Source organism: Terrapene carolina, unplaced genomic scaffold, assembly GCF_002925995.2.
Source record: "Terrapene carolina triunguis isolate 2854851 unplaced genomic scaffold, T_m_triunguis-2.0 Scaffold23, whole genome shotgun sequence".
Lineage (NCBI taxonomy): Eukaryota > Metazoa > Chordata > Testudines > Emydidae > Terrapene > Terrapene triunguis.
The window spans coordinates 25,964,758-25,990,009 of record NW_020664374.1 but is presented as its reverse complement, the minus strand read 5'-3'; the positions used below and the strand labels follow the sequence as shown (position 1 = coordinate 25,990,009).

The 25,252-nt window shown below is 38.7% G+C and overlaps 1 protein-coding gene across 1 annotated transcript in view; it reads right to left on the bottom strand.

Moving 5' to 3' along the window:
• Positions 1–4,449: 4,449 nt before the first annotated feature.
• Positions 4,450–25,252, bottom strand: part of LOC113406191 (interleukin-1 receptor accessory protein-like 1) — a 544,469-nt gene continuing 523,666 nt past the window's right edge. The window contains exons 9-10 of the mRNA XM_026649368.1: positions 6,550–6,720; positions 4,450–5,168 (exon numbers count right to left, since the gene is read on the bottom strand). Of these exons, the coding sequence (XP_026505153.1) occupies positions 4,450–5,168; positions 6,550–6,720 (890 nt within the window). The remainder of the gene's footprint in view (positions 5,169–6,549; positions 6,721–25,252) is intronic.

Below are 25,252 nucleotides of genomic sequence, written 5' to 3'. Positions count from 1 at the left end.
GTTAGAGAAACATGATGCTGCCTTGTCCTCTTTTGGTGTATGTCCAGTGTCAATGGGGAACTGTTCAGCAAAATAACATGCCCCAAGAGACAGCATGGTATCAATGCTGAATTCAACCTACAAAACCAGTGATACTACTAAATCATACCTGAAGGGTGAAATGCTCACTCCTCCTTCTCCACTCAGTGACTATTAACAGAGCTAGTGCTGTGGCAGAGATAAAACAGCTAAGGAACTTGAAGCAAGCATTATGCAGGGAGATACCCAGTGTTATGAAACTGCCCATGTTTCTCTAATTCCAGCCAAACAAAGCTCCTGTTCAGTTATGAAGAGGGGTAGAAATGATATTGAGTTGTGTGTAGGGAGGGTAAGAATTAAAATAGTTGCTCCAGATCATGCACTAAGCCTGTTATGGAGGAAGAGTCTTAGTGCCCACAAAATTTTGTCTCCCTATGTACCACAACTATGGATGACTCCCCAACAACTGTGTATGCTGCTGGGTTACTAGCAAATGCAAAACCATTCAGCACTGTGCCAGATATCAGGGCTGTATTTCTGACTCTGTTGATCCATCTGCAGGATGTGGCACATGCCAGTTGCTTTATGTAGGTTGGACTGAGTTGCGGCTGGACTCCATAACAGAGAATGTCCATATCCCAATTAAGAAACAGGCTGATGTTTCCCCCTTCTCCAACCTTGGCTTTTATTCCACTGGCTTTTCTTAGTGTCTGCTTTATTGTAATTCTAATAAAGTTTTTCCGAGGTTTGTAGACGTAAAAAATTTTTTTTTAAGTTTGAGAAAAAAGGAAGCCTGCTCATCGGGCCTGTTTCCTCAAAAGCTCATTGCTCACTCTATAATGTAAATGGATTATTAATGCATGCAATTCAACTAAAATGTTGTGCATTTTAATCAGATAAGTATAACAGGTTTTCTAAATATGTAGAGTCTGATTATCTGCCATTATGTAATGTCTACTTCATTTTAACAGCTGGGTGCTAACAGAAAATGCAAGAATTTTGCATCTAAGGCTAAAAAATGTGTAACCCGAGCAACAGCCATCCTGAAAGAAAGAATGCCAAAGTGTTTTATGCTGTAGACTCCTGGGGTGAAATCCTGGCCCCACTAATGTCAGTGGGAGTTTTGTCACTGACTTCAGTGGGGGATCAGAATTTTATCCCATCGTTATTTGTAAATACAAGTTCTTTTCTGATCCATTTTTCCTGATTCTCCTCTCACTTAAATCAGTTTTTACACTGGCTTAACTTCATCAACTGCAATAGAGTTACACTGATGTAGCTGAGAGCAGAATCAAGCCCAGAGATACTTTATCTTCAAAATAATCAGCTGCATGCTGTGCAGTCCTCCCTTTCAGCAAAGCTGTGTTTGAACCTCTAGAAGGGGGATGTTTATAGTGAGTTTCCATGGGGCGGGGTGATAAAGTCCTTTAGCTTTATATCAAGGAGTAGCCTGATAAGAGAATCTTATAACGATGGAGCACCGTGTCTAGATACTTCATGTGCATCGACTCCATATACATACCCACAATTAGTGACAGATGGAAACCAGGCATAATACATTTTGTCCAATCACCACACTACAATTTTCAAAGGTAAAGTGCTTTTTTTTTTTAATGGCTAACCCTTGCACTTGGCTATTGCATGCACACTTCAGACTGCATTATCAAAAACTAGAACATCTGAACCAAAAAAGGATGGAGCCTAAGCACTAGGGCAAATTAATTTTTTTTTTCCTTTTTATTTTGCGTTCTAACAGAACTTTTGTCAAACATAGAGCACGTGAACACATGACAGTTTCCTTCACTGTTTCTCACACAGAGCTGTTTATAGTAGAGGAATACCTGGGAGGAATGTTTCTAAAGTCATAGATAGCTTCTCCATGTATTTCTTTTTTCATTTGTTTGTTTGTTTTTAATAATATGACAAAGCATAATAATAAAAAACTTTTCTTAAATAGTGTGAATATCAAATAGTATCCATCAATCCCTGAATCATGCTATTCAAAGTGCTTAAATCTACACTAAAAATAGAACAACAAAAAAGTACCCCCAATGTGGCTAAAGAAACACCTACCAATGCCTAGAATGTGACTGTCGCCAGGTTGTTACACTCTATATTTATTCCACATCCCAATCTTCATCTTAAAAAATATAAAGGGGAGGGACGAGGGAAAGATTTTACAATATTTTAATTTTTCTGGGTATTGGAGGAATTTAGAATCCAGTCAAATAAAGTTAAATGCCATCAGTTCCTGACAGGCATCTATAATATAAAATAAATAACAATTGTTTTACAATCTGAAAATAATCAAATCTGTAAAGCTGTCTTGAAATTTTATCTGCCCTGGCAGCTTCATTTTCATTTTGTGGATATTTGGCACATGTCCAGGGGGACACAATTGAAATAAAGAACAGATTGCAGAAAAGGACCCGAGCGAATTGTCAGAGAAAAAAACATTTTTCAGCAAATAAAAGTCAGTGCACATCCCAAAGCTCCTTTAACTGGTTATGCAGATACTGAGAATTCTTGACTGTTACAACATAATAGTCGTTCCTCAGACATTGTCAATATTGACTTACCCCCACAAACGCCCACAAACTGCAGGTTACACATTTTTGACCAATCACATCTTACTAATGAGACCAAAATATTAAAACTTGTATTTTTTTGAATATAGTGATAATAAGAATGAACAAATCACACAACATCCATTATATTGGCCAACACCAGTCAGCTGTTATGTAATGAGTTGCTGAAATAATTTAAAAGCTGTTTCCTAGTGTTCATGTTGTATTGTTGATATTAAAAAAAAAAGAAAGGGCCAATCCTCTGCTGATGGTCATTGGAGCACCTCCACTAGTTCCATTTACACCAGCAGAGAATATGGCCCTTTTAAAAGAAAAAAAAAATCTAACTCCATTCTTTAAATTTTCTAAAATGGAAAGTGACTTTTGCATCAGTTGAATGTAAATATGGGTAAGATCCTTATTCCATTAGTTCTAGAGATATCTGAACAGTGATTTTTTTTTTTAATCTGGGAGCAATGGTACACATGTAATCTGCAATCCTCAAAGATGGAATCATGCATTAAAAACCAAACTAGTTTATTTATTTATTCAATAAACTTAATGGTTTTTAATGCTTCCACGTCCAATTTAAATATTAATATTGTATAAATAAATGTTTATTCTTACAACATTTATGTTCGTTGGTACTCATAATTTCTTTTTTACTACCTGAGTTCTCATTTAAATCACCTTGAAATTAATTAGGTTTTACTTATTGTAACAAGCTAAAACAAAATATAAAAATGCTCAAATGTGAATATATCATTGAAAAGTAATTACAGTGATCAGAACATTCAAATACAAGGGGAATCCATACTCAGCTGGAAAGAAATGTTTTGCTCTTACTTTTTAGAAAAATCCATTTTCTATAATACAATGTGACAAACCATAGTTGATATTGTCCTTCTACTCCCCTTTGGTTTGGAAGCCATCATTGTAAATCTCAGCAGGATTTACTGCACTTCAACACCTATTACCTTACTTGTTTGACAATTGCAAATAACCTCATTTGCAGAATTTAAAAGGGGGAAAAGAAAAAGTCAAATGCTTAACAAAAACAAGCAAAAAAAAAAAAAAGCTGCGTACACATTCACACATTCACACTATTCCAGAAGTGATCGAATTAGGGTTGTTGCTTTATATAAATAAAAGGGATACAAATAAACTCATCTGTAAAACAAAAACAAACTCTACTTTCTACACACTCTGTAGTGGTTACTGTGAGGCAATTGATACATATTGGGTATATCTTGTTGTCTGACAAGCATTTACTGAGTTAAATGTTAGATGATCAGACTGTCTGTAGTGTTACCCAGCATGGGACCATCATAAGGGGAGGCGGGAGGAAAAAGTGTTGTCATGGGATAAGTAATGAAATTGGAGCTCAGAATGATTGGCGGGGTCCTCCTAAGAACAAAGGTTCTTCACAACGGTGAAATGCAGCAGGCATGGCCTTCATGTATCAGGCTAGGCAGGCCAACAAAATGGATGGTGCTTCTGATATTAACATAGCTTCGTCCAAGCATTCCCAAGAAATGTTTAAAAAAATTCTAAAACTATACTAATGGAGCAAAAAAGATTTCCTATCTATACAGCAGTCTCTTCATTTAAAAAAACTGTAATATACAAATTCCAATGACGTATAAAACAAAGTCAAAGATGTGAATGGCAGAGACATGGGTAAAACAGGAAGACTGATGCTACAAAGAAACTGCAAAAAACATATGTACAAGACCCTGTTTTTCCTCGTATTTTATAGATTGTAATGCATGTTTAACAGCAGCAGTCGAGGATGTAGTTCCAGGCACCAGACTGCACACTTAGCTCCTACTCCAGGGGGTTGGGGTCCCCCTTTGCATTTCTGTCACCAAATGACACTTGATATACTGGTCTCCCGTGGCAAGAGGGGCAGTATCGCACTGTTTGTGTGAGCCTCTTCTGGATTCTGCTCTCTGTTAGTTTTTGTCTGCGGCCGCTGCCCATTGATAAGTGTCATAGGGATGTTGCAGTAGGTATGCTGGTTACCTATTGAGGTAAGAGGCAGGGTGCCAGTAGGAGGTACATCGTATTCATAGCTTCTATAATAGTGTTTCTGGCGCATCTGTGAATGATACGTATTATGAAAGGTGGAGCGCAGATCTGGATGGGCAGTGGCAAGAGCAGTGGAGGTGGCAGCAGCCATTGAAATTGCTGAGACCGTCTGCAGTTCCCCAAAGGGCCCCTGCTCACTGACATCTAAAACCTGCTCATGTGTGATGGGTTCTATCCTCTTAAAAGGCATTTCGTACTGTAAACGTTTCCAGAATTTAGAATTCAACTTGTTGCATTTTGGTCCATGCCATTTAATGACAGTTAGAAGCTTGATGGTATGTTTGAGGGCCTCGACCTCCTGGTAGTTCATAATTCCCCGGAGTTCACTGCATTCAATCAGTATCACTTTAATTTCTCCAGTGACTAGCATGTTCCGAAGCCTGGTTTCCAGTTCGAAGATGCTCCAGCCTCTCCTTACCACATAATTTGGAGTCATGACGATGATCAGTCGCTTGCTTTGGTCTACACATCTTGCCACATCTTCAATGTAGGCTGTAAAAAAAGACAGTTGCTCAAGATCAGTCGAAGCAAGTATCTCACCCAAAAACCTCGGTAGAAACAAATGGGCTAAATTCTCCTGTCCAGGAACAGTTGGCTGAACACTGAAAAGTACTGATTGCATACATTCATTCAATTTCCCCTCCCCCTGACGTGAATGGGTTTCTATTCATCAGAATATTTGGGTACTGGCTAATTTTTTGTACAAATACCAACATCTGCACGTGAGCAAGGCTATGTATTATCATCATCATTCTTCTGTTTTAAAAGTCATTCTGTGCGGTAACAGAACCATGACCATGTGATTTAGGGGACCAATCATACACAATAAACTCACAAGTTACTCTTGTGTATATTGCAGGGTTGGACCCTTAGTCTGTCTTTTTTCCCCCCCAGGCATCTACAATGTTGCCTCCTGTGAATTAATGCTCAGATTATTGCAGATCTTAACAACAACTTTGCTGCTAATGTGTCTATTTTTTTCTTTTTAAGATAAAAGATTCATTACTGCCTTTAGTAAAAGTAAATTAGAATAATCCAGTAAGAAGGTGGCAGTTTGAAGGCTACATGGAAGCTATGGAGATGGACTTTACAACTTCTCTCTAAAGCAGTAACTAAAATTGGGCAGGACTATGCAAAATAAACATGAACAAGTAGTAAATGAACAAAACTAAGCACTAATTAGCTAATTTTGCTCTCTATGAAGATCTCCAGTAGCCACGCCAAAAACTCATCTGCTGTGAATACTAACAGAATGCCATGGTATATAGCATTCCTTAAAAGAGACACAAATGTATCACTCCACTGTTGTACTAGTTTCAACACAAGTCTATTATCCCCCCTATAAAAAGCTTGATTAGTTTCTGGAATAAGCAAAGGGGGATAATAAACTTGTGTTGAAACTAGTACAACAGTGGAGTGATACATTTGTGTCTCTTTTAAGGAATGAGTCCTTACTCCGATTTTACTCAGTGCACATTCAGGGCCATGGGAATTTGTCCAAGTATGGACTGAGTTAAAACAGATTAAGAACATCAGTATTTGATTCATAGATAGAAAGGCTCCACACCAAACCGTATAAAATACTGGTCTTGTCATGCTTTCCTGTCTATGTCTTTCCTGAACACTATCATCTTAACTGAAAATAATACCCAACCAAATACGCAAGTGATATTTTAGGGAAGAACAGAGGCAAGCCAACAAATATTTTAAAAGTGCACCTCGAAAATCAGTTAAAATATTTTTTAAAATGATAGAGAAAACTCAGAGATAAGACTCTGAGGATATTATGATAGAAAGCACATTGTTGCAACATATATGTATTTTCTGTTTTCCCCATATAGGAAACACACACAAATGGCTGAATATAACTTACTTCCAGTGGGAATCAAATCTCTATCTGGTATGAACAACTTGTACCCATAATGCTTTTCAAGCATATCTGGTAGGATCTCAAGAGCAAATCGTTCTTCTTCCCCAGTTTCTTGATTCCACTGGTCTGGATCCACTTTGGTATAGGATAGATATGCATCATAATCTTTGTTGTCTAAAGAAAGAAAGAAAGAAAGAAAATTAGGTATTTGACTTGATCTTCAGACAATAATATGTTTTCACTAGATAATTTTGTGTCATCAGCAAATGCCATAGATAAAGTATCTAGTTTTCACGTCCAGATATGGATCCTCTCATTTATCCTGTTTTGATGCTGATGGAGTTATGCCTAATTTACACAGATGTAAGAGAGCCCATGGTCTTACCCTGAAGGTGATTTGTGCATATATATTTGTATGGATGGCTATAAATGCAATCAGTTCACCTGTTTGTTTTTTGGTGTTATTTGAGCAGAGGGAGATAATTCCACTAAAAAATATAAAATAATGTAAAGCCTTTTCTAGTCTTGAGAAAAGAAAGTAAATATCTATGTTAGTGCAAAATTTGCATATTTAAACACCCAAAAGTCCAGAAATGAAATAGTTAAAGTTAATTAGCATGCACTGCATGTTTGTACGGCAATATCTTAGACTACCTTAATATATGCAATGCCTAACATATATACAGTGGCCAAGAACTTCCAGTCAAGCCGAATTGTGCTCAGTGCAAGACTGGAGAAGTTGATGGAGGGCAGAGGTGGCTTTATGCCTTACTGTTGTTTTAACTTAAGTCTGCTGCCTAAAGTAACTGATCTAGCACCCAGGACCTGCTGATTCTGCCCCACATCATGGGCCCAGAAGTGTTTAGTGTAAATGCTGCTCTATGCCACCCTCAGTTTCCCCTATGCAGGATGAAGTGGGTTAGGGGGGCAGGATGTGACCAAATATGTGCAATATAAACAAATAAAGGGCCCAATGCTGCAAAGATTTAAACACAGATGTAACTTTACTTATATGAGTAGTCTCACTGACTGTACATGAGTAAAGCTACTGACATGGTTAAGTTTTTGCAGCATTGGGTCCCAATGATGCAATTGAAATCATAATTAAAATATTATGAATGTTCTGACTTTTGACTGTTTAAATTTGCAGACTTAATGCTGCCTTAACATAGGATTTGTATTTAATACGGTCTTTTTCATTTCCATCTGAGGGGAAAAAATCACGCTTTTGGGAAATTTGCTTGCTGTGCTTACTTGTAAGACTGAATGAAAGAAGCCATCATTAATTTTCATTAGGAGGTCAGTAATGGCAAGTGCTCTGGAACTAATTCAGTGGAATAAGAGGTCACATTTTGATTTTTGTTGTGAAGAAAGTAGAGAAAAATCAATGGCAGGAGTAATGAAATGTTAACATCCTTTAATTCTCTAGACAGTATTATGCACCAGCCATAGAGAATATCAATGGCTTGAAAAGGAGCCTGATTGAATATTCCACTGTGTGCCATAAGTAATGTTATATTCATTCAATGCTGAATTCAGCTATTTACTAACAACAAATCCTTTTCTCACTTTACTCCTTTTTACATTTTAACAGCTCCTGTTTAAAAAAGCATGCAGAATGCAGAACTAGTGCTGCCTGTCTATACAAAATGAATATATGACATTTTACATATTGTTCTGCTCCCTTCTCCCTGTGAACTGTGCACTCTATACTCTAATATTTACAGATGATACAAATCATACCACAGCCACACTAGCAACTTTACAAGCATAACATTATATCAATTCCCCATTATACTGTTTTGTACTTGAGCTGTATTTTCTTCCACATTGGAATCAAATATCAAGGAGGTGTGTTTGTGTGTGTACAACAGACCAGAAGATCTCCCTGAACTATAAACACTTTCTTCCTGGATAATTCCTTCAGTCATGCTTCACTGCAGTATTTGGAATATCAAAATTCATCAAGACAGAAACAAGTCTCATGTCACAAACCAATGGCTTGTGACTTCACTGAATGAATGAAATAGGAGGTAGAGGCTGCTTATAGAGGAGAAAGCATCCGATTACACAGAAATAGGTTGTATATCTTATATTATTAATCAGCAATAAGGTAAAGAGATTATTTGAAAACTACCACAACTAGCAGTAGGAAACTTTGGTAATTTTACATTTAAAAAAAAAAGATGTTTGATTGAAAGGTGCTGTAGCATTGCAAGTAGCAACAATAATGATACTTGCTTGAGCATGGCCATGGTACTTCAAACTTCCTTGATTGGGTATGTGACTGCATTAATTTCTCTAGGGGATACATTATAAGGAATAATGAGTATTCAGACAAACTGGTTTGAAGGCATCAGGGCATTTCCTATTGAGACAGTTTGTACATTTCTAATCTGAGGGAAAATTGTTCGCATTCTGTCATTGTTTTCTTGCTTAAATGCAACAGTGTAATATTTATTTCAACAACAATTCTTTCTTCTATACCATAGAGGGTCCAGCTCCAGTGTCTCCACTGACTACAACTAGGATACAATTTTACAGAGAGACGTGATCTCTCAGACAACCAGATCACAGGTTAACTAGAACCATGCAGGTTAAAATTAACACCTTGACTTCCTACTATAACAGGGGTTCTCAAACTGGGGGTCAGGACCCCTCAGGAGGTTGCAAGGTCATTACATGGGGGAGGGGGGGGTCTCAAGCTGTCAACCTCCACCCCAAACCCCGCTTGCTTCCAGCATTTATAATGGTGTTAAATATATTAAAAACAGTGTTTAATTTATTAGGGGGGTTGCACTCAGAGGCTTGCGACGTGAAAGGGGTCACCAGTAAAAAAGCTTGAGACCCACTGTACTATAAGGTAGAAGGCATCAAGCTCGGGTCATGGAGATACAGAATATCTAGTGAACATGTGTGCAGTATTCTGCATAATGCAAGGAGCAGGCAGCTGCATTCCTAAGAAGACTTCATTTAGAATTCAGGGTAGTATATGTTTTCAAGTTTCTGTACTGTAAATTTACATGTAGAATTCAGGAGGTACTGAAGAATTTAAAAAACGTATTAATCTCAGATCTGTTTATCTTAAACACAGACTGTCACCTTACACCTTATCATAGCAGTTAAGATGACTGGCTCTTGGAATCTTAGTTTTTCCATGTCATGTCTTGAGGCAGGGTTCTCTCTGATGAGGGTCTCTGGCTTTGGAAATTGCTATCCTTAATTTTGTTCTTGCTTTGCTCTTTTCTATAGGCACCTAACTACCATGACAAATGTGCTGTGGATCTTAGTAAAACAGAATTTATTTTTAACTATTTGTCAGAAAGAGTGACAAACAGAAGCACTTAGATAAACAGGCAACATGATTCCTTTGACTGTTCATTTTATAATTTAGAGAGACAAGGTGTGGGATGCAATATCTTTTATTGGACCAACTTCTGTTGGAGAAAGAGACAACCTTTTGAGCATACACAGAGCTCTTCTTCAGGTCTGGGAAAGGTACTCAGAGCAGGAGCAGCAGAAGTGCCCTAAAAGGAGTGAGGCACAGATGCCTGAACCATGGCCCCACCCCCATGCCATGCCACTGTACTGCCCCTTCTCCCCAAGCCCCCAACCTCACACCACCCCTGCCCCCATACCATGTCCCGGCATCACCTCTTCCTCTGGTCTGCCTGTTCTGGCGTGCCTGACTTAGAGGCCATGTCTACATACAAAATTAAGTCGACCTAACTTACATCAGCATATAGCTACCGCAGTAATTACATCACTTATGTATGTCAACACTTTGATCCTTGTGTTGGCGGTGTGTGTCGTCACCAAGATAGCTTGTATCTATTGTACTGTTACTGTGGGGCATTATAGGAAGGCTCCTGAAAGCCAGTAACAGTTAACATAAACAACACAGTGTCTACACTGACATTGCGTCGCCCTAACTACATTGACCTTGACGCTATGCCACTCATGGATGTGGAGTTATTAAGTTGGCATAGCTGGGCAGTTATGTCAGCAGGAGCAAAATTTAAGTTAAACATTTATAGAATCATAGACTCGTAGGACTGGAAGGGACCTTGAGAGGTCATCTAGTCCAGTCCCCTGTATTCATGACAGGTCTAAGTATTATCTAGACCATCCCTGTCAGGTGTTTGTCTAACCTGCTCTTAAAAATCTCCAATGATGGAGATTCCACAATCTCTCTAGCCAATTTATTTCAGTGTTTCACAACCCTGACAGGAAATTTTTCCTAATGTCCAACCTAAACTGCCCTTGCTGCAGTTTAAGCCCATTGCTTCTTGTCCTAGCCTCAAAAGTTAAGGAGAACATTTTTCTCCCTTCTCCTTGTAACAACCTTTTATATACTTGAAAAGTGTTATCATGTCCCCTCTCAGTCTCCAGACTAAAAAACCACATTTTTTTTCAATCTTCCCATATTTTCTAGTCCTTTAATCTTTTTTGTTGCTCTTCTCTGGACTTTCTTCAATTTGTCCACATCCTACCTGAAATGTGGCATCCAGAACTGGACACAATACTCCAGTTGAGGCCTTATCAGCATGGAGTAGAGCGGAAGAATTACTTCTCATGTCTTGCTTACAACAATCCTGCTAATACATACCAGAATGATGTTTGCTTTTTTTGAAACAGTGTTACACTGTTGACTCATATATAGCTTTTGATCCACTATGACCCCCATAGTCTGCAGTACTCCTTCCTAGGCAGTCATTTCCCATTTTGTATGTGTGCAACTGATTGTTCCTTCCTAAGTGGGGTATTTTGCATTTGTCCTTATTGAATGTCATCCTATTTACTTCAGACCATTTCTCCAGTTTGCCCAGATCATTTTGAATTTTAATCCTATCCTCCAAAGCAGTTGCAACCCCTACCACCGTGGTATCATCAACAAAGATTATAAGTGTACTCTCTATGCCATTATCTAAATCATTGATGAAGGTATTGAACAGAACTGGACCCAGAACTGATCCCTGCATGACCCCACTCAAAATGCCCTTCCATCTTCACTGTGAACCACTGATAACTACTCTCTGGGAATGGTTTTCCAACCAGTTATGCACCCACTTTATAGTATCTCCATCTAGGTTGTATTTCCCTAGTTTGTTTATGAGAAGGTCATGCAAGACAGTATCAAAAGCCTTACTAACGTCAAGATATACCACATCTACTGCTTCCCCCCATTCACAAAGCTTGCTACCCTGTCCAAGAAAGCTATTAGGTTGATTTGGCATGATTTATTTTTGACAAATCCATTCTGACTGTTACCTATCACCTTATTATCTTCTAAGTGTTTGAAAATTGATTGTTTATTATTTGCTCCATTATCTTTCTGGGTACTGAAGTTAAGATGACTGGTCTGTAATTCCCCAGGTTGACCTTATTTCTCTTTGTATAGATTATCACTATATTTGCTCTTTTCTAGTCCTCCGAAATCTTTCCTGTTTTCCATGACTTTTCAGAGATAATTGCTAATGACTCAGATATCTCCTCAGTCAGCTTCTTGAGTATTCTAGGATGTATCAAGTCACTTGAAGACACTTAACTTGTCTAAATAATTTTGAACTTGGTCTTTCCTTATTCAAGCCTCTGATCCTACCTCATTTTAACTGGCATTCATTATGTTAGATGTCCAAATTGCTACTACTTGCTACTAATCTTTTTGGTGAAAACAGAAGCAAAAAAGTCATTTAGCACTTCTGCCATTTCCATATTTCCCCCCCCCACACACACACACACCATTGAGTAACGGGCCTACCCTGTTCTTGGTCTTTATCTTGCTTCTAATGTATTTGTAGAATGTTTTCTTATTACCCTTTATGCCTCTAGCTACTTCGATCTCATTTTGTGCCTTGGCCTTTCTAATTTTGTCCCTACATACTTGTGTTATTTGTTTATATTCATCCTTTGTAATTTGACCTAGTTTCCACTTTTTGTAGGACTCTCTTTGGAGTTTCAGATAATTGAAGATCTCCTGGTTAAGCCGGGGTGGTTTCTTGCCATACTTCCTATCTTTCCTATGCAGTAGGATAGTTTGCTCTAGTGTCCTTAATAATGTCTCTTTGAAAAAGTGCTAACTGTCTTGAACTGGTTTTCCCTTTAGACTTGCGGTGCATGGGATCTTACCTACCAACTCCCTGAGTTTGCTAAAGTCTACCTTCTTGAAATCCATTATCTTTATTGTGCTGCTTTCCCTCCTACCATTCCTTAGAATCATGAATGTTACCTTTCATGATCACTTTCACCTAAGCTGCCTTCAACTTTCAAATTCTACTTCCCTAGTTAGATTGACGTAAGCTGCTTTGTGTTGACCTAATTTTGTAGCATAGACCAGGCCAGATTGTCACAATTAAACACAAGGTGGAACAGACTGTTTAGCATAAGGAATTAATACATGTTGCAAGAGACCATTCAAGATGAAGTGGGACATTAACACTTCTGCAGTCGTGGAACAAAGGAGGGATAGTGGGTTACTGAGTGTTGTAATGAGCCATAAATGCAGTGTCTTTATTGAGTTCATGGATTTTTAATATCTTGCAGAGTTATGAATTTAACCTTCCAGGCTCATCTTTTGAAGGTCCTATGCAGGTTTCCTTTGAGGATGAGGACAGAGAGGTCAAAGATGGAGTGATCATTTTGTGAAAAGTGTTTGCTGATCGATGATATGATGTTTTTATCATTTTTCTGTGAGTTCATTGGGGAGCATAATGATTGATTTGTTTCACCCACATAATTGTTATTGCAGCATTTAGTGCACTGGATGCGGTGGATCACATGTTGTGATTGTGTAGGACAACTGGATTACAACTGCCATGTCCCCATCAATAGTCATAGGAAAAAGGAATCATCTCACTGCACACCCAACAGTTGACAAAACCACACTCTTGACCATTACATTGATTGGTCGGGGGGGGGGGGGGAAGACTGACTCTGAAATCCCTAACAAATATTACATCCACCGTAATCTCTCTACCTCTCAGCGCACAGCGATACAGTCCCTGAAATACAATCACCAGACAGTGACCAAACCAGCAGACAAAGCGGGTACCATTGTAGTCCTCAACCATGATGACTACCTCAATGAGGCTCTCTGACAGCATCTATTATAAAGAACTTGGAGAAGACCTCACACTGCAATTCACCCAGGAATTTAAGAGTGTAATCAAATCCTTCCCCAAACAACTCCAAGAGAAACTCTACAAAATCATACCCCACAAACCCACCCCAGGGACCTTCTACATGCTTCCCAAGATACAGAAACAAGGGAATCCAGGCAGACCCATCATATCTGGCCATGACCCTCTTACTGAAGGAATACTGGGACTCATACAAACCATCCTCAAACCACACAAGGCGCCACTTTACTCCAGTACACAACCAACTTCCTCCAGAAACTCTACAACATTAACAACCTTACTCAGAACGTCATCCTTGCCATCATGGACGTCATCTCCCTCTACATTAACATCCCTCACCTGGGTTGCAAATCAGTTCACACAAATTCAGCACATGAAAAAACAGAAACAAAACCAAAAATCCACAGCCAAAAGCAAAACCTAGAGACATGATGACAATACAATCTCCTCTTTCAAATGAGAATTTACTGATTTATCCTCATTAGCATAAGAAGTGCTATTAAAGCTGCCATCAGTGCATCTTCAGAATGAAAATGTGATTGATTGTTGCTTGCACTTTGGCTTTAAGTATAGATTATGCCATTTCAAAGATTTGTTTTTGTGAGGCTTGCATGCATTAGTGATAAACTGAATCACAGTCATTCACTGCCTGCTTCCTCCCACGCTTAGCAGGAAAAACACCTGCTAATTACCACACAAAGACAAGGAAGCTGAAGACTTCATCTGAATCTTTTTGTTGGTAGAGATTAAAAGCAAACTCTAAATATCACCTTTATTTGTGAGAGCTCAATTTCCTTTAACTATTTGAAGACTGCTCTTTCTAACTATTTATCAGGGTAGCACACCTTGCACTGTATCAAGTTGGGCTGCACAACCACATTATATTATGTGAAGTGATTCAATCGACACAACCCTACATGACATATGACATCCTATCACAGCCCCATGAATATTTATAAACATGTAGCTGTAGAGTGGGAAATGATTACTACCATAGACATTTTTGTGAGCTGTTTATTACATGACTCATTTGAAACAACTAAAAAAACAAAGCAGGCAGTGAGGCTGGTTTGAACCAGTTTGCCCGCCGCCTATCCCCAGCATAGCTATGCAATTGAGGCCCCAGCTGCAAAGCACAAGTTCAGTGTATAGCTTACTCCATCTTAGCCTCCCTCAACCAACTCTGCCATGCCAACAGGGAATGGGGGGGTGGGAAGGGGAGAGAAGGTTTTCATTAGTTCCACACAGAGGGGACCAGTAGGGAATGAGTCCACAAATTCTGCTGTGTGGCAGATGCAATGTACTTGACCACAAAGCTGTTAACATGGAAAAACCAACACTGCTTGGACAAATGTCACAAGTAGCATTGCTAGGTCCAGGGTTTACTTTTAATGAACTTTACAGCTAGTTAGGCTCTTCATCTCTCTCATGTCTCCTGAAATCCTGTAGAGTAATTAATATTGACTGCAGAAACCTCTACTAGATTGAACAGAGCTGATCACATGCAGATTCCTTTGCTGCTAAATGTAGCCAGTAAGCCACTTCTGACTTTAGCAGACATTCCATTTCTAGATCAATGGGAAACTTGATGGATAACTAATTCTCCTCCTTCCCCAGAGTACATTTCAGCATAGTATAGATTCAGACATAACTAGGATTTCAAGAAAAGAAATAGAAATAAGAGACCAGATTCATCAATGCCGTACTGATTCAAAGGCAATTTCATACAGCAAGCTTTGCTATTTTTAATTACCTTGGTTGATAAGAAATTATTTAAATAGGTATCGAGAGATTTTCCCAACGATTTTAGCCATTTCAAAACAATATTAACAAGTTCTAATTTGAGTGAGCTTTATAATTTGTGACTACACTGAATGTATTGCAGGCATGTATTTTCCATCTCCCTCAACATAGTGAAGGGTGCAATTGAAATGTTTGATTGACTGCATGGGCATCCAGAGAATCTAAAAGTCGTCACGAGTCTTTGCAAAATTTAAAAAAGTTTTCTTCCCCTAGCATTTATTGAAGGCTAATAGAAAATAGAAATTCCTCATGCATGTAAATAATGGTGAGTCAGTTTTAGTGTTTATGAAAGTAAGGGACTGTTAGCATTGGGGTAACCATAGTGCAAGCATTTAATGTGAAAAATTCCCTAGATATAGTAGCTCAGCTTTTTGAACAAAGACAATTATGCTAACTTATCTGGTGGCTTTGACACACGCAACATTTGGGATGACGTTGTTTCAATAGTGACTGAGGTTTGGATTTTAACTTTGTTCTCAACTGGTCAATGGCCCTGGTACATCTTACCCCCAACGACACACATTCAAATAGGAAGTGAACCAATTCTGTAATGAGCTTTAATGTAGTTAATTATTTTGCTACCTTCCAATCAATTTATTAACTCTTTTTGAATTTTAAAAGCCTAAATCTCACGATACATTACTAAATTACATTGTTTCTCGGATATTTTATATGAATACTAATATAAACCTTTTCCCTAAAAAACTGAATTTCTGAAACACAGCTGATATTGCCTGAAAATAGGTAATAATTCAGAGCAGGTGAAAATCTGGTGTAAGAGGTCTGAAAGATTAATACAGTGCCACTATTTCAAACATACAAATGTTATCATCTATATTTCTGCTGATTTGCAATTGTCAAAACTCAAATATGGCATTGATAGATACACGAGATAGAATATTATTTTATTAACAAAACCAAACTGAGTAATCTATTATTAATGGTAGATCTTTTGCTGAGCTTTATTCTAATTTCATATTCCTAATGAAATTAGAAAAAAAAAACATGTTTAGATGCACTCTCAGTTGCTCTCATTAACTGTAAAAATTTAAATTAAATTCTACTTCTGAAGATTTACTACTTGTTAAATAAAATATTAGATACATTAGAGTCTTAGAAGATTTATATGAAAACCCAAACACTCCCTATAAGAGTTTTAGAGTTCTAAAAAGATTATGACATTTAAAAGATAGTGATATTAACTATTCTCTCTATTGCTACAAAATGTTTACCAGTCGAATGCAAAAACTACAAAAGGAATATTACTATAAGGTATCCAAAGAATGAACATGCACTATATGCTACCTGAGTGATCTATGAAAGGTCAGCAGACACTAAACACGAGGAAAAATATTGACTGCATTATTTTTTTGGATGAATTCATAGGCTAATGCAATTTGTGAACTGGGAGGCAGCCTTGCAAGGGTGAGGTTTGCTTTGCTTTTCTGGTCACAGATGGGTAGCGTAGGTTGGGATTTTCTCAGTATCCTCTGTTGAAGCCATTTTTGTAGAAATAATTAAATAGTCTATGGGCAAGAGAAAGAAAGCGTCTCTATAGCCTGCTGCTTACAGTCCTCAACAAGCAGATGGGAGACCCAGGTTCACGTCCTTGTGCCAGTGACTAATTATTTATCCAAAGTGGAACAACTTTAACAGAGAGTCCCACATCAGAACACCCCATAGTCTGGTGCTTAGAGAACTCTCCTAAGAGGTGTCAGAGACCCCCTATTTAAATGCTTTCTCCCCATCAGGGAAACAGTTGAATTGAACCTGGGTTTTTCACATCCTAGCTGAGTGCCCTAACCACTGGGCTAAACCTTATAAGGGAGGCATTACTACCTCTTCCTTTGGCCACTTTGTGAATTCAACCTTGTAAAACTGCCTTGAAACAAAATGTTTCAGGTTGAATGAAATGGTTTGTTCCACCCAAAATAGACTTTTTTCAATTTGATGAAATTTGTCAGAATTTTCAAATTCGGTTCAAACCCAACCTCCCCCGAACTACCAGGAATCTGAAAAATCAGTTATTTAGTGAATTAGAATGAGGAAAAAATGGTTTACAGACACAGACCCTCAGCCTATGTCTTGAAACGGGCTCCAATTTTCCTTAGGCTTAAAAAAAAAAAAAAAGTATGGAAGGAGTACAGTCACTCATGTCCCCTCCCTAACATACAGCACTACTAACCTCAAGTGAAACCTGCCAGATTGGGTTATGCCAGCTGCGATCTTCAAATCTCTCATATCTTTGAGACTACTCTGGGGTGAAATGAACGTAATACACCTCTACTTCGATATAACGCTGTCCTCGGGAGCCAAAAAATCTTACCGCGTTATAGGTGAAACCGCATTATATCGAACTTGCTTTGATCCACCGGAGTGTGCAGCCCCGCCCCCCCGGAGCACTGCTTTACCGCATTATATCCGAATTCATGTTATATCGGGTCGCGTTATATCAGGGTACAGGTGTAGATGCTAGGGTGACCTTTTCTATTAGAACACTCCAAAGCATGTAAATAGTTGATAGAGCAGCTGGCTAAGGCCCAGAAGAGACAATATAGTGGAAATACCTACCCACACTTTCTATGCTATATGAAGGGCTTTGCTAACTCTCATGCAATTTTTAACATGACAGTGTATACATTTGAACAGTCTTTTATTTCTATTCTATTTCTGGAACAGGTAGCCTATATCCATCTTCTTCTTACAGTTAATCTTATAAAGAACATTACTATGATAATGTTAATTTTTTTGTGAATTTCAGTTAAAATTATGCCTTAATTGCAATAAAAAAAATTAGGGAGACACTAGCAATAGAACCCATTTTTCTTTTAACTAATAAATTTCAGGGATACAAGCTACAAACCCCCATCTACAGACATAAATTGTGATTTTACTCTTTGAATGACATTTCAAATGCAGCCAAATGCCTAAAACTAAAAAGATTTAAAGTGAGTCAACACTGAGACTATAAATTTTAATTAAGAGGAGAAATCCTCTTTTTGTATAATTCTATCACTAACTCTACTACTAACATATGGAAGGATTAAAGCTGCATTTTTGTGTAGCTGCTTTATTTGATAAAATTTGAAATTGATCTTCAAGAAATAACATTTCTTATTAGCAAACTGTGCCTGCAGTCAATTAGAACTCATATGCACACTTGAGGTTGTTACTGCAGTGTTATTTCATTGGTCCCCAGGGGAGATTCTGTAATTGGGAATGTGTCACTAGCTTCAGCAGCAATCGCAGAGTTGTCATACCTGTATGGCCTAATCATTAGCAAAAATACTTTCCAAGATGCCTAGACCATTTGCAAAAATTATATCCCAAAGTATTAGTAGCTAATTCATATTAAAAGATTCTCAAAGGTGTCTTCCTTTTTTTCATAATGCATGGGCTTGTCTACACATGGTGTTGTTCCTGATTACCTCCACATGTTTCAGAATAAGAAGTGCCTTGTTCCTGTTCAGCTTAACTCACAAACCACAGAAGTTATTAAGAACTATTGTTGACCTTCTTTTGTCTTGACAAAATCTGATGTGGATGATCCCATGTGAGCCTTGCCAGTATTTTGCTGCAGAAATGGGGGTGAAGGAGAAGGTGCTGTAGGGAGGTGGTTTATATAAGTAGTCCCACTTCCAACAGTGATTCCAAGACAGAAACTGCCCTGCCAAGCCTTCTACATTGAGCATTGATTTGGCTCCCAGTGCCAAAAGCAATGGAAGCTCTCCTTTCCTTGACTTTCTGAATCAATGCAAAGCCAGGGGCGTTTCTCCAAGTTGAAGCTTGAGTTAGAGAGCTGATGAGGGCAACAGAGTTCTCATTTAGAGCTGTTAAATCCTCCTCTGCAAGACCCAGTCTGAAAGATGCTGCCAGGAGGCACATCCAGTGAATACTCCACACCAGCGAAAAGACTGAGGCAAGAGTGGAGGGACTGTTATGAGGAGAGAGAGAGGGCACTCTGACCTCATCATCACCTAATTCCCGTTCCAGCAAGGATCAAGGAAATGGAGTGAATGCATAACATCCATAATGACAGAGCCATAACTAGGCAGTTTAGCATTTGGGGTGAGTAAGCATTTTCATGCCTCCTACCGGTTTTTTTTTAATCGTTTTTCTACCCCATTTTTCTGCCCCTGTGGCTTTGTGCCCTAGACGGCTGCCCCACTCACCCCACCCATAATGGGTGTTAGGGTTTTGTGAGGATGGCTAGGAGAATAGATGTTTGTGTGGCTTTTATAGTATTAATGTTTTATTTGTTTATTCAGCCTTTTTCTATTATTTCTTATATTCAGTTCTCCTATCCACCCATTCCTTTAAATAAAGCCATTCAAGGTGGGCTGATCACCTTCTGCGTTTTCACTCTTCAGTTTGTGAGTTGATTGATTCCTTTAGACTGTAAGTACTGCTCCCTCTAACTTAAATTGTTACTCTGAGGTCAGCTGAAAAGTTCGTGGATAGTACTAAAGCCTACCCACTTTGCTCACTAACTGGGGTGTGTGACTAATGGGTCTGGGAGTAGTAAGGATACATGGACCACCTCCTCTACTTGCCTTGGGTATGGGCCAAGGCACAGGGGGAAAACTCAGGCTTCCACTGGTTCTCTTGTCCCTTTCCTCCCGATGGCCCGCAGTTTGGGGGTTGGAGGAGGCAGTCTCCCACAGCATCCAGACTCTGAGTTTGTCCTACCTGATCCTGCTGCCTGTGAATGACTGAGCTCATGACAGACCTACATGGATCTGAGAGTAGGAAGGAGGGATCATTTCTGCCCATTGCTGGATGGTAGCCAGTTTTGCTTTGCACCCTTCCCTCTTATTTAGTGAACTGGATCTCTTACTATGCCAGGTACTAAGCCTATTGCCAAATTTTGTTTTGGGGTCTGGAAGAGATTTTTCCCATACAGCATAATGGCTATATGTTTTGGTTTTTTTTTTTTCACTTTCCATCCAGCATGCCAGAGTGCCAGTTTTTGAATTTACATTACATTTATTGCAACTTTGGCATTTCCATTGTGGTTGGTGGGTTAAAAAAAGGGTCTGATGTAAGGTTTCTGTAACCCAATGTGCATCTTGGACAGGGGCCCTGACCATGACATTAAATGGTGAAAGGGTTTGCTTCCATGTCTAACACAGCATTTGGCTCCCCTCATCTCATCTCTCCTACATCCTGCATGCAGGAGGGGAATAGGTTGGGACTCTGGCTTCTACCCAGTGTCCCTGAGCAGGCGTGGGGGTGTAGAAGGGCATGGTCTCAGACCCACTGTAGGTTTGTACAACCCAGGGCCACTGGAACAGTTCTGATGGGTAGTGTTTCCTCCTTGGTTAATAGTTTAATGAAGTCATGATATCCACATTTAACCATATTCTGGCAAGCATGTCTCACAGTTTCTGTGTCCACATCAGTATTTGGAGACTATTTCTCTAGATGGAGATACCATATGGATTTATTGCAACAGGAATCTGGTATGTAAACATCTGCTTCAGTTGAGAAATGCCTTTCATTCGGTTTAATGAATCTAAGCCTAATAATTAAAGACTTTTGCACAGGGGATGGCACTGTTATCCAGAGGCAAGATTTTCTAGGTGAAATCCTGGCATGCCTATTGACTTCAATGGGGCCAGGATTTCACTCCCTATCAGGAGAGGTGTAATATATATATATATATATATATATACACATGCACACACATATACATATACACATACATACGATACTTTAAATATATGTAATATATACATCTAACATATATTTATATATGTATATATAATTTATATGTAAAGCATCTTCCTTTTGTTTTGTTTCAAGACTTTTGTATATTCAAAGAGAAGAAAGGAGAAAAGTTATGGAATCATCTAGTGTGAAGATTTTGCATTTTTTTCTGTTGATTCGTGTATACCAATTGGTTAAGTTATTACAATTATTTTACTAGTGGGGAAAAAAGGCAATGCTGGAGATCATTCAGTTTCTAAGGTGGCCCTTGAAAAATATAAATATTGAACCTTTTGTGTAAATATTAACTGTTAAACTGGGGAAACTTTTGGGATGGGGGAGCCTATACAGGAGAGATGGGCTCCACTTAAACCAAAGTGGAACCAGACTGCTGACACTTAACATTAAAAAGGTTGCAGAGCAGATTTTAAACTAGGAGATGGGGGAAAGCCGACTTCTGCAGAGGAGCATGTGGATCGGACAGAGACTTCTCTTAGAGGAGAGTCTATTGATAGAGATTCTTTAAGTTATAGTCAGGAGCAGAGGATGGAAGAGGATAATGTAAGGGCCAGATCAGATGAGAAACATTCACATAAAAAATCGCACACATCAGAAAAGGGCAGACAAATAAACAGTGACAAGTTTTTAAAGTGCTTGTACACAAATGCTAGAAGTCTAAATAATAAGATGGGTGAACTAGAGTGCCTCGTGATAAAGGAGGATATTGATATAATAGGCATCACAGAAACCTGGTGGACTGAGGACAATCAATGGGACACAATCATTCCGGGGTACAAAATATATCGCAAGGACAGAACAGGTCGTGCGGGGGGCGGAGTAGCACTATATGTGAAAGAAAATGTAGAATCAAATGAAGTAAAAATCTTAAGTGAATCCACATGTTCCATAGAATCTCTATGGATAGTAATTTCATGCTCTAATAAGAATATAACATTAGGGATCTATTATCGACCACCTGACAAGGATAGTGATAGTGATGATGAAATGCTAAGGGAAATTAGAGAGGCTATCAAAATTAATATCAATAATAGTGAGGGATTTCAATTATCCTCATATTGACTGGGAACATGTCACCTCAGGACGAAATGCAGAGACAAAATTTCTCGATACTTTAAATGACTGCTGCATGGAGCAGCTGGTACGGGAACCCACAAGGGGAGAGGCAACTCTCGATTTAGTCCTGACTGGAGCTCAGGAGCTGGTCCAAGAGGTAACTATAACAGGACCACTTGGAAATAGTGACCATAATATAATAACATTTAACATCCCTGTGGTGGGAAGAACATCTCAACAGCCCAACACTGTGGCATTTATTTTCAAAAAGGGGAACTATGCAAAAATGAGGGGGTTAGTTAAATAGAAATTAAAAGGTACAGTGACTAAAGTGAAATCCCTGCAAGCTGCATGGATGCTTTTTAAAGACACCATAATAGAGGCCATACTTAAATGTATACCCCAAATTAAGAAACACAGTAAAAGAACTAAAAAAGAGCCACTGTGGCTTAACAACCATGTAAAAGAAGCAGTGAGAGATAAAAAGGCATCTTTTAAAAAGTGGAAGTCAAATCCCAATGAGGTAAATAGAAAGGAGCATAAACACGGCCAAATTAAGTGTAAAACTGTAATAAGAAAAGCCAAAGAGGAGTTTGAAGAATGGCTAGCCAAAAACTCAAAAAGTAATAACAAAATGTTTTTTAAGTATATCAGAAGCAGGAAGCCTGCTAAACAACCAGTGGGGCCCCTGGATGATCGAGATACAAAAGGAGCACTTAAAGACGACAAAGTCATTGCGAAGAAACTAAACGAATTCTTTGCTTCAGTCTTCACAGCTGAGGATGTTAGGGAGATTCCCAAACCTGAGCCGGCTTTTGTAAGTGACAAATCTGAGGAACTGTCACAGATTGAAGTGTCACTAGAGGAGGTTTTGGAATTAATTGATAAACTTAACATTAACAAGTCAGTGGGACCAGATGGCATTCACCCAAGAGTTCTGAAAGAACTCAAATGTGAAGTTGCGGAACTATTAACTAGAGTTTGTAACCTGTCCTTTAAATCAGCTTCTGTACCCAATGACTGGAAGATAGCTAATGTAACGCCAATATTTAAAAAGGGCTCTAGAGGTGATCCCGGCAATTACAGACCAGTAAGCCTAACGTCAGTACCGGGCAAATTAGTTGAAACAATAGTAAAGAATAAAATTGTCAGACACCTAGAAGAACATAAATTGTTGGGTAAAAGTCAACATGGTTTCTGTAAAGGGAAATCGTGTCTTACTAATCTATTAGAGTTCTTTGAAGGGGTCAACATACATGTGGACAAGGGGGATCCAGTGGCCATAGTGTACTTAGATTTCCAGAAAGCCTTTGACAAGGTCCCTCACCAAAGACTCTTACATAAATTAAGTTGTCATGGGATAAAAGGGAAGGTCCTTTCATGGACTGAGAACTGGTTAAAAGACAGGGAACAAAGGGTAGGAATAAATGGTAAATTCTCAGAATGGAGAGGGGTAACTAGTGGTGTTCCCCAAGGGTCTGTCCTAGGACCAATCCTATTCAACTTATTCATAAATGATCTGGAGAAAGGGGTAAAAAGTGAGGTGGCAAAGTTTGCAGATGATACTAAACTGCTCAAGATAGTTAAGACCAAAGCAGACTGTGAAGAACTTTAAAAAGATCTCACAAAAATAAGTAATTGGGCAACAAAATGGCAAATGAAATTTAATGTGGATAAATGTAAAGTAATGCACATTGGAAAAAAGAACCCCAACTATACATACAATATGATGGGGGCTAATTTAGCTACAACGAATAAGGAAAAAGATCTTGTAGTCATCGTGGATAGTTCTCTGAAGACGTCTACGTGTTCAAAAAAGCAAACAGGATGTTAGGAATCATTAAAAAGGGGATAGAGAATAAGACGGAGAATATATTATTGCCCTTATATAAATCGATGGTACGCCCACATCTCGAATACTGGGTACAGATGTGGTCTCCTCATCTCAAAAAAGATATACTGGCACTAGAAAAGGTTCAGAGAAGGGCAACTAAAAAGATTAGGGGGTTGGAACGGGTCCCATATGAGGAGAGATTAAAGAGGCTAGGACTTTTCAGCTTGGAAAAGAGGAGACTAAGGGGGGATATGATAGAGGTATATAAAATCATGAGTGATGTGGAGAAAGTAGATAAGGAAAAGTTATTTACTTATTCCCATAATACAAGAACTTGGGGCCACCAAATGAAATTAATGGGCAGCAGGTTTAAAACAAATACAAGGAAGTTCTTCTTCACACAGCGCACAGTCAACTTGTGGAACTCCTTGCCTGAGGAGGTTGTGAAGGCTAGGACTATAACAACATTTAAAAGAGAACTGGATAAATTCATGGAGGTTAAGTCCATTAATGGCTATTAGCCAGGATGGGTAAGGAATGGTGTCCCTAGCCTCTGTTTGTCAGAGGGTGGAGATGGATGGCAGGAGAGAGATCACTTGATCGTTACCTGTTAGGTTCATTTCCTCTGGGGCACCTGGCATTGGCCACTGTCGGTAGACAGGATACTGGGCTAGATGGACCTTTGGTCTGACCCAGTACGGCCATTCTTATGTTCTTATGTAAACTAGCTTTATAGGTGGATGGAAACTCGTATGAAATCTCTCACCCTGGGATTTGGTATATACAGTGTACTCTAGTGGCACAAGTGATGTCATACCTTGTCAAGGTAGCTTCTACTAGCAGTAGATTGTAATAATAATTATACTTAGCACTTATATAGAACTCTATGTATAAGATTTTTAAAAATACTTAGACTCTTAAATCTACAATTAGGCCTGATTTTCTACATGGCCTGATTTTCAAAAGTGTTGAGCATGCAGATGCTCCCAGTAAGTTCCTTTTTTTGAAACATTTGGCCTGTGTTTTCACAGTGTTATAGAACATTCATTAGTTCTCTAACACTCCAAAATATAATATGTCCACAATTAGCAGATGGGTAAAATGATACAGACGAGATTTTCTTAGGTTACAGAGCAAGTCAGTGATG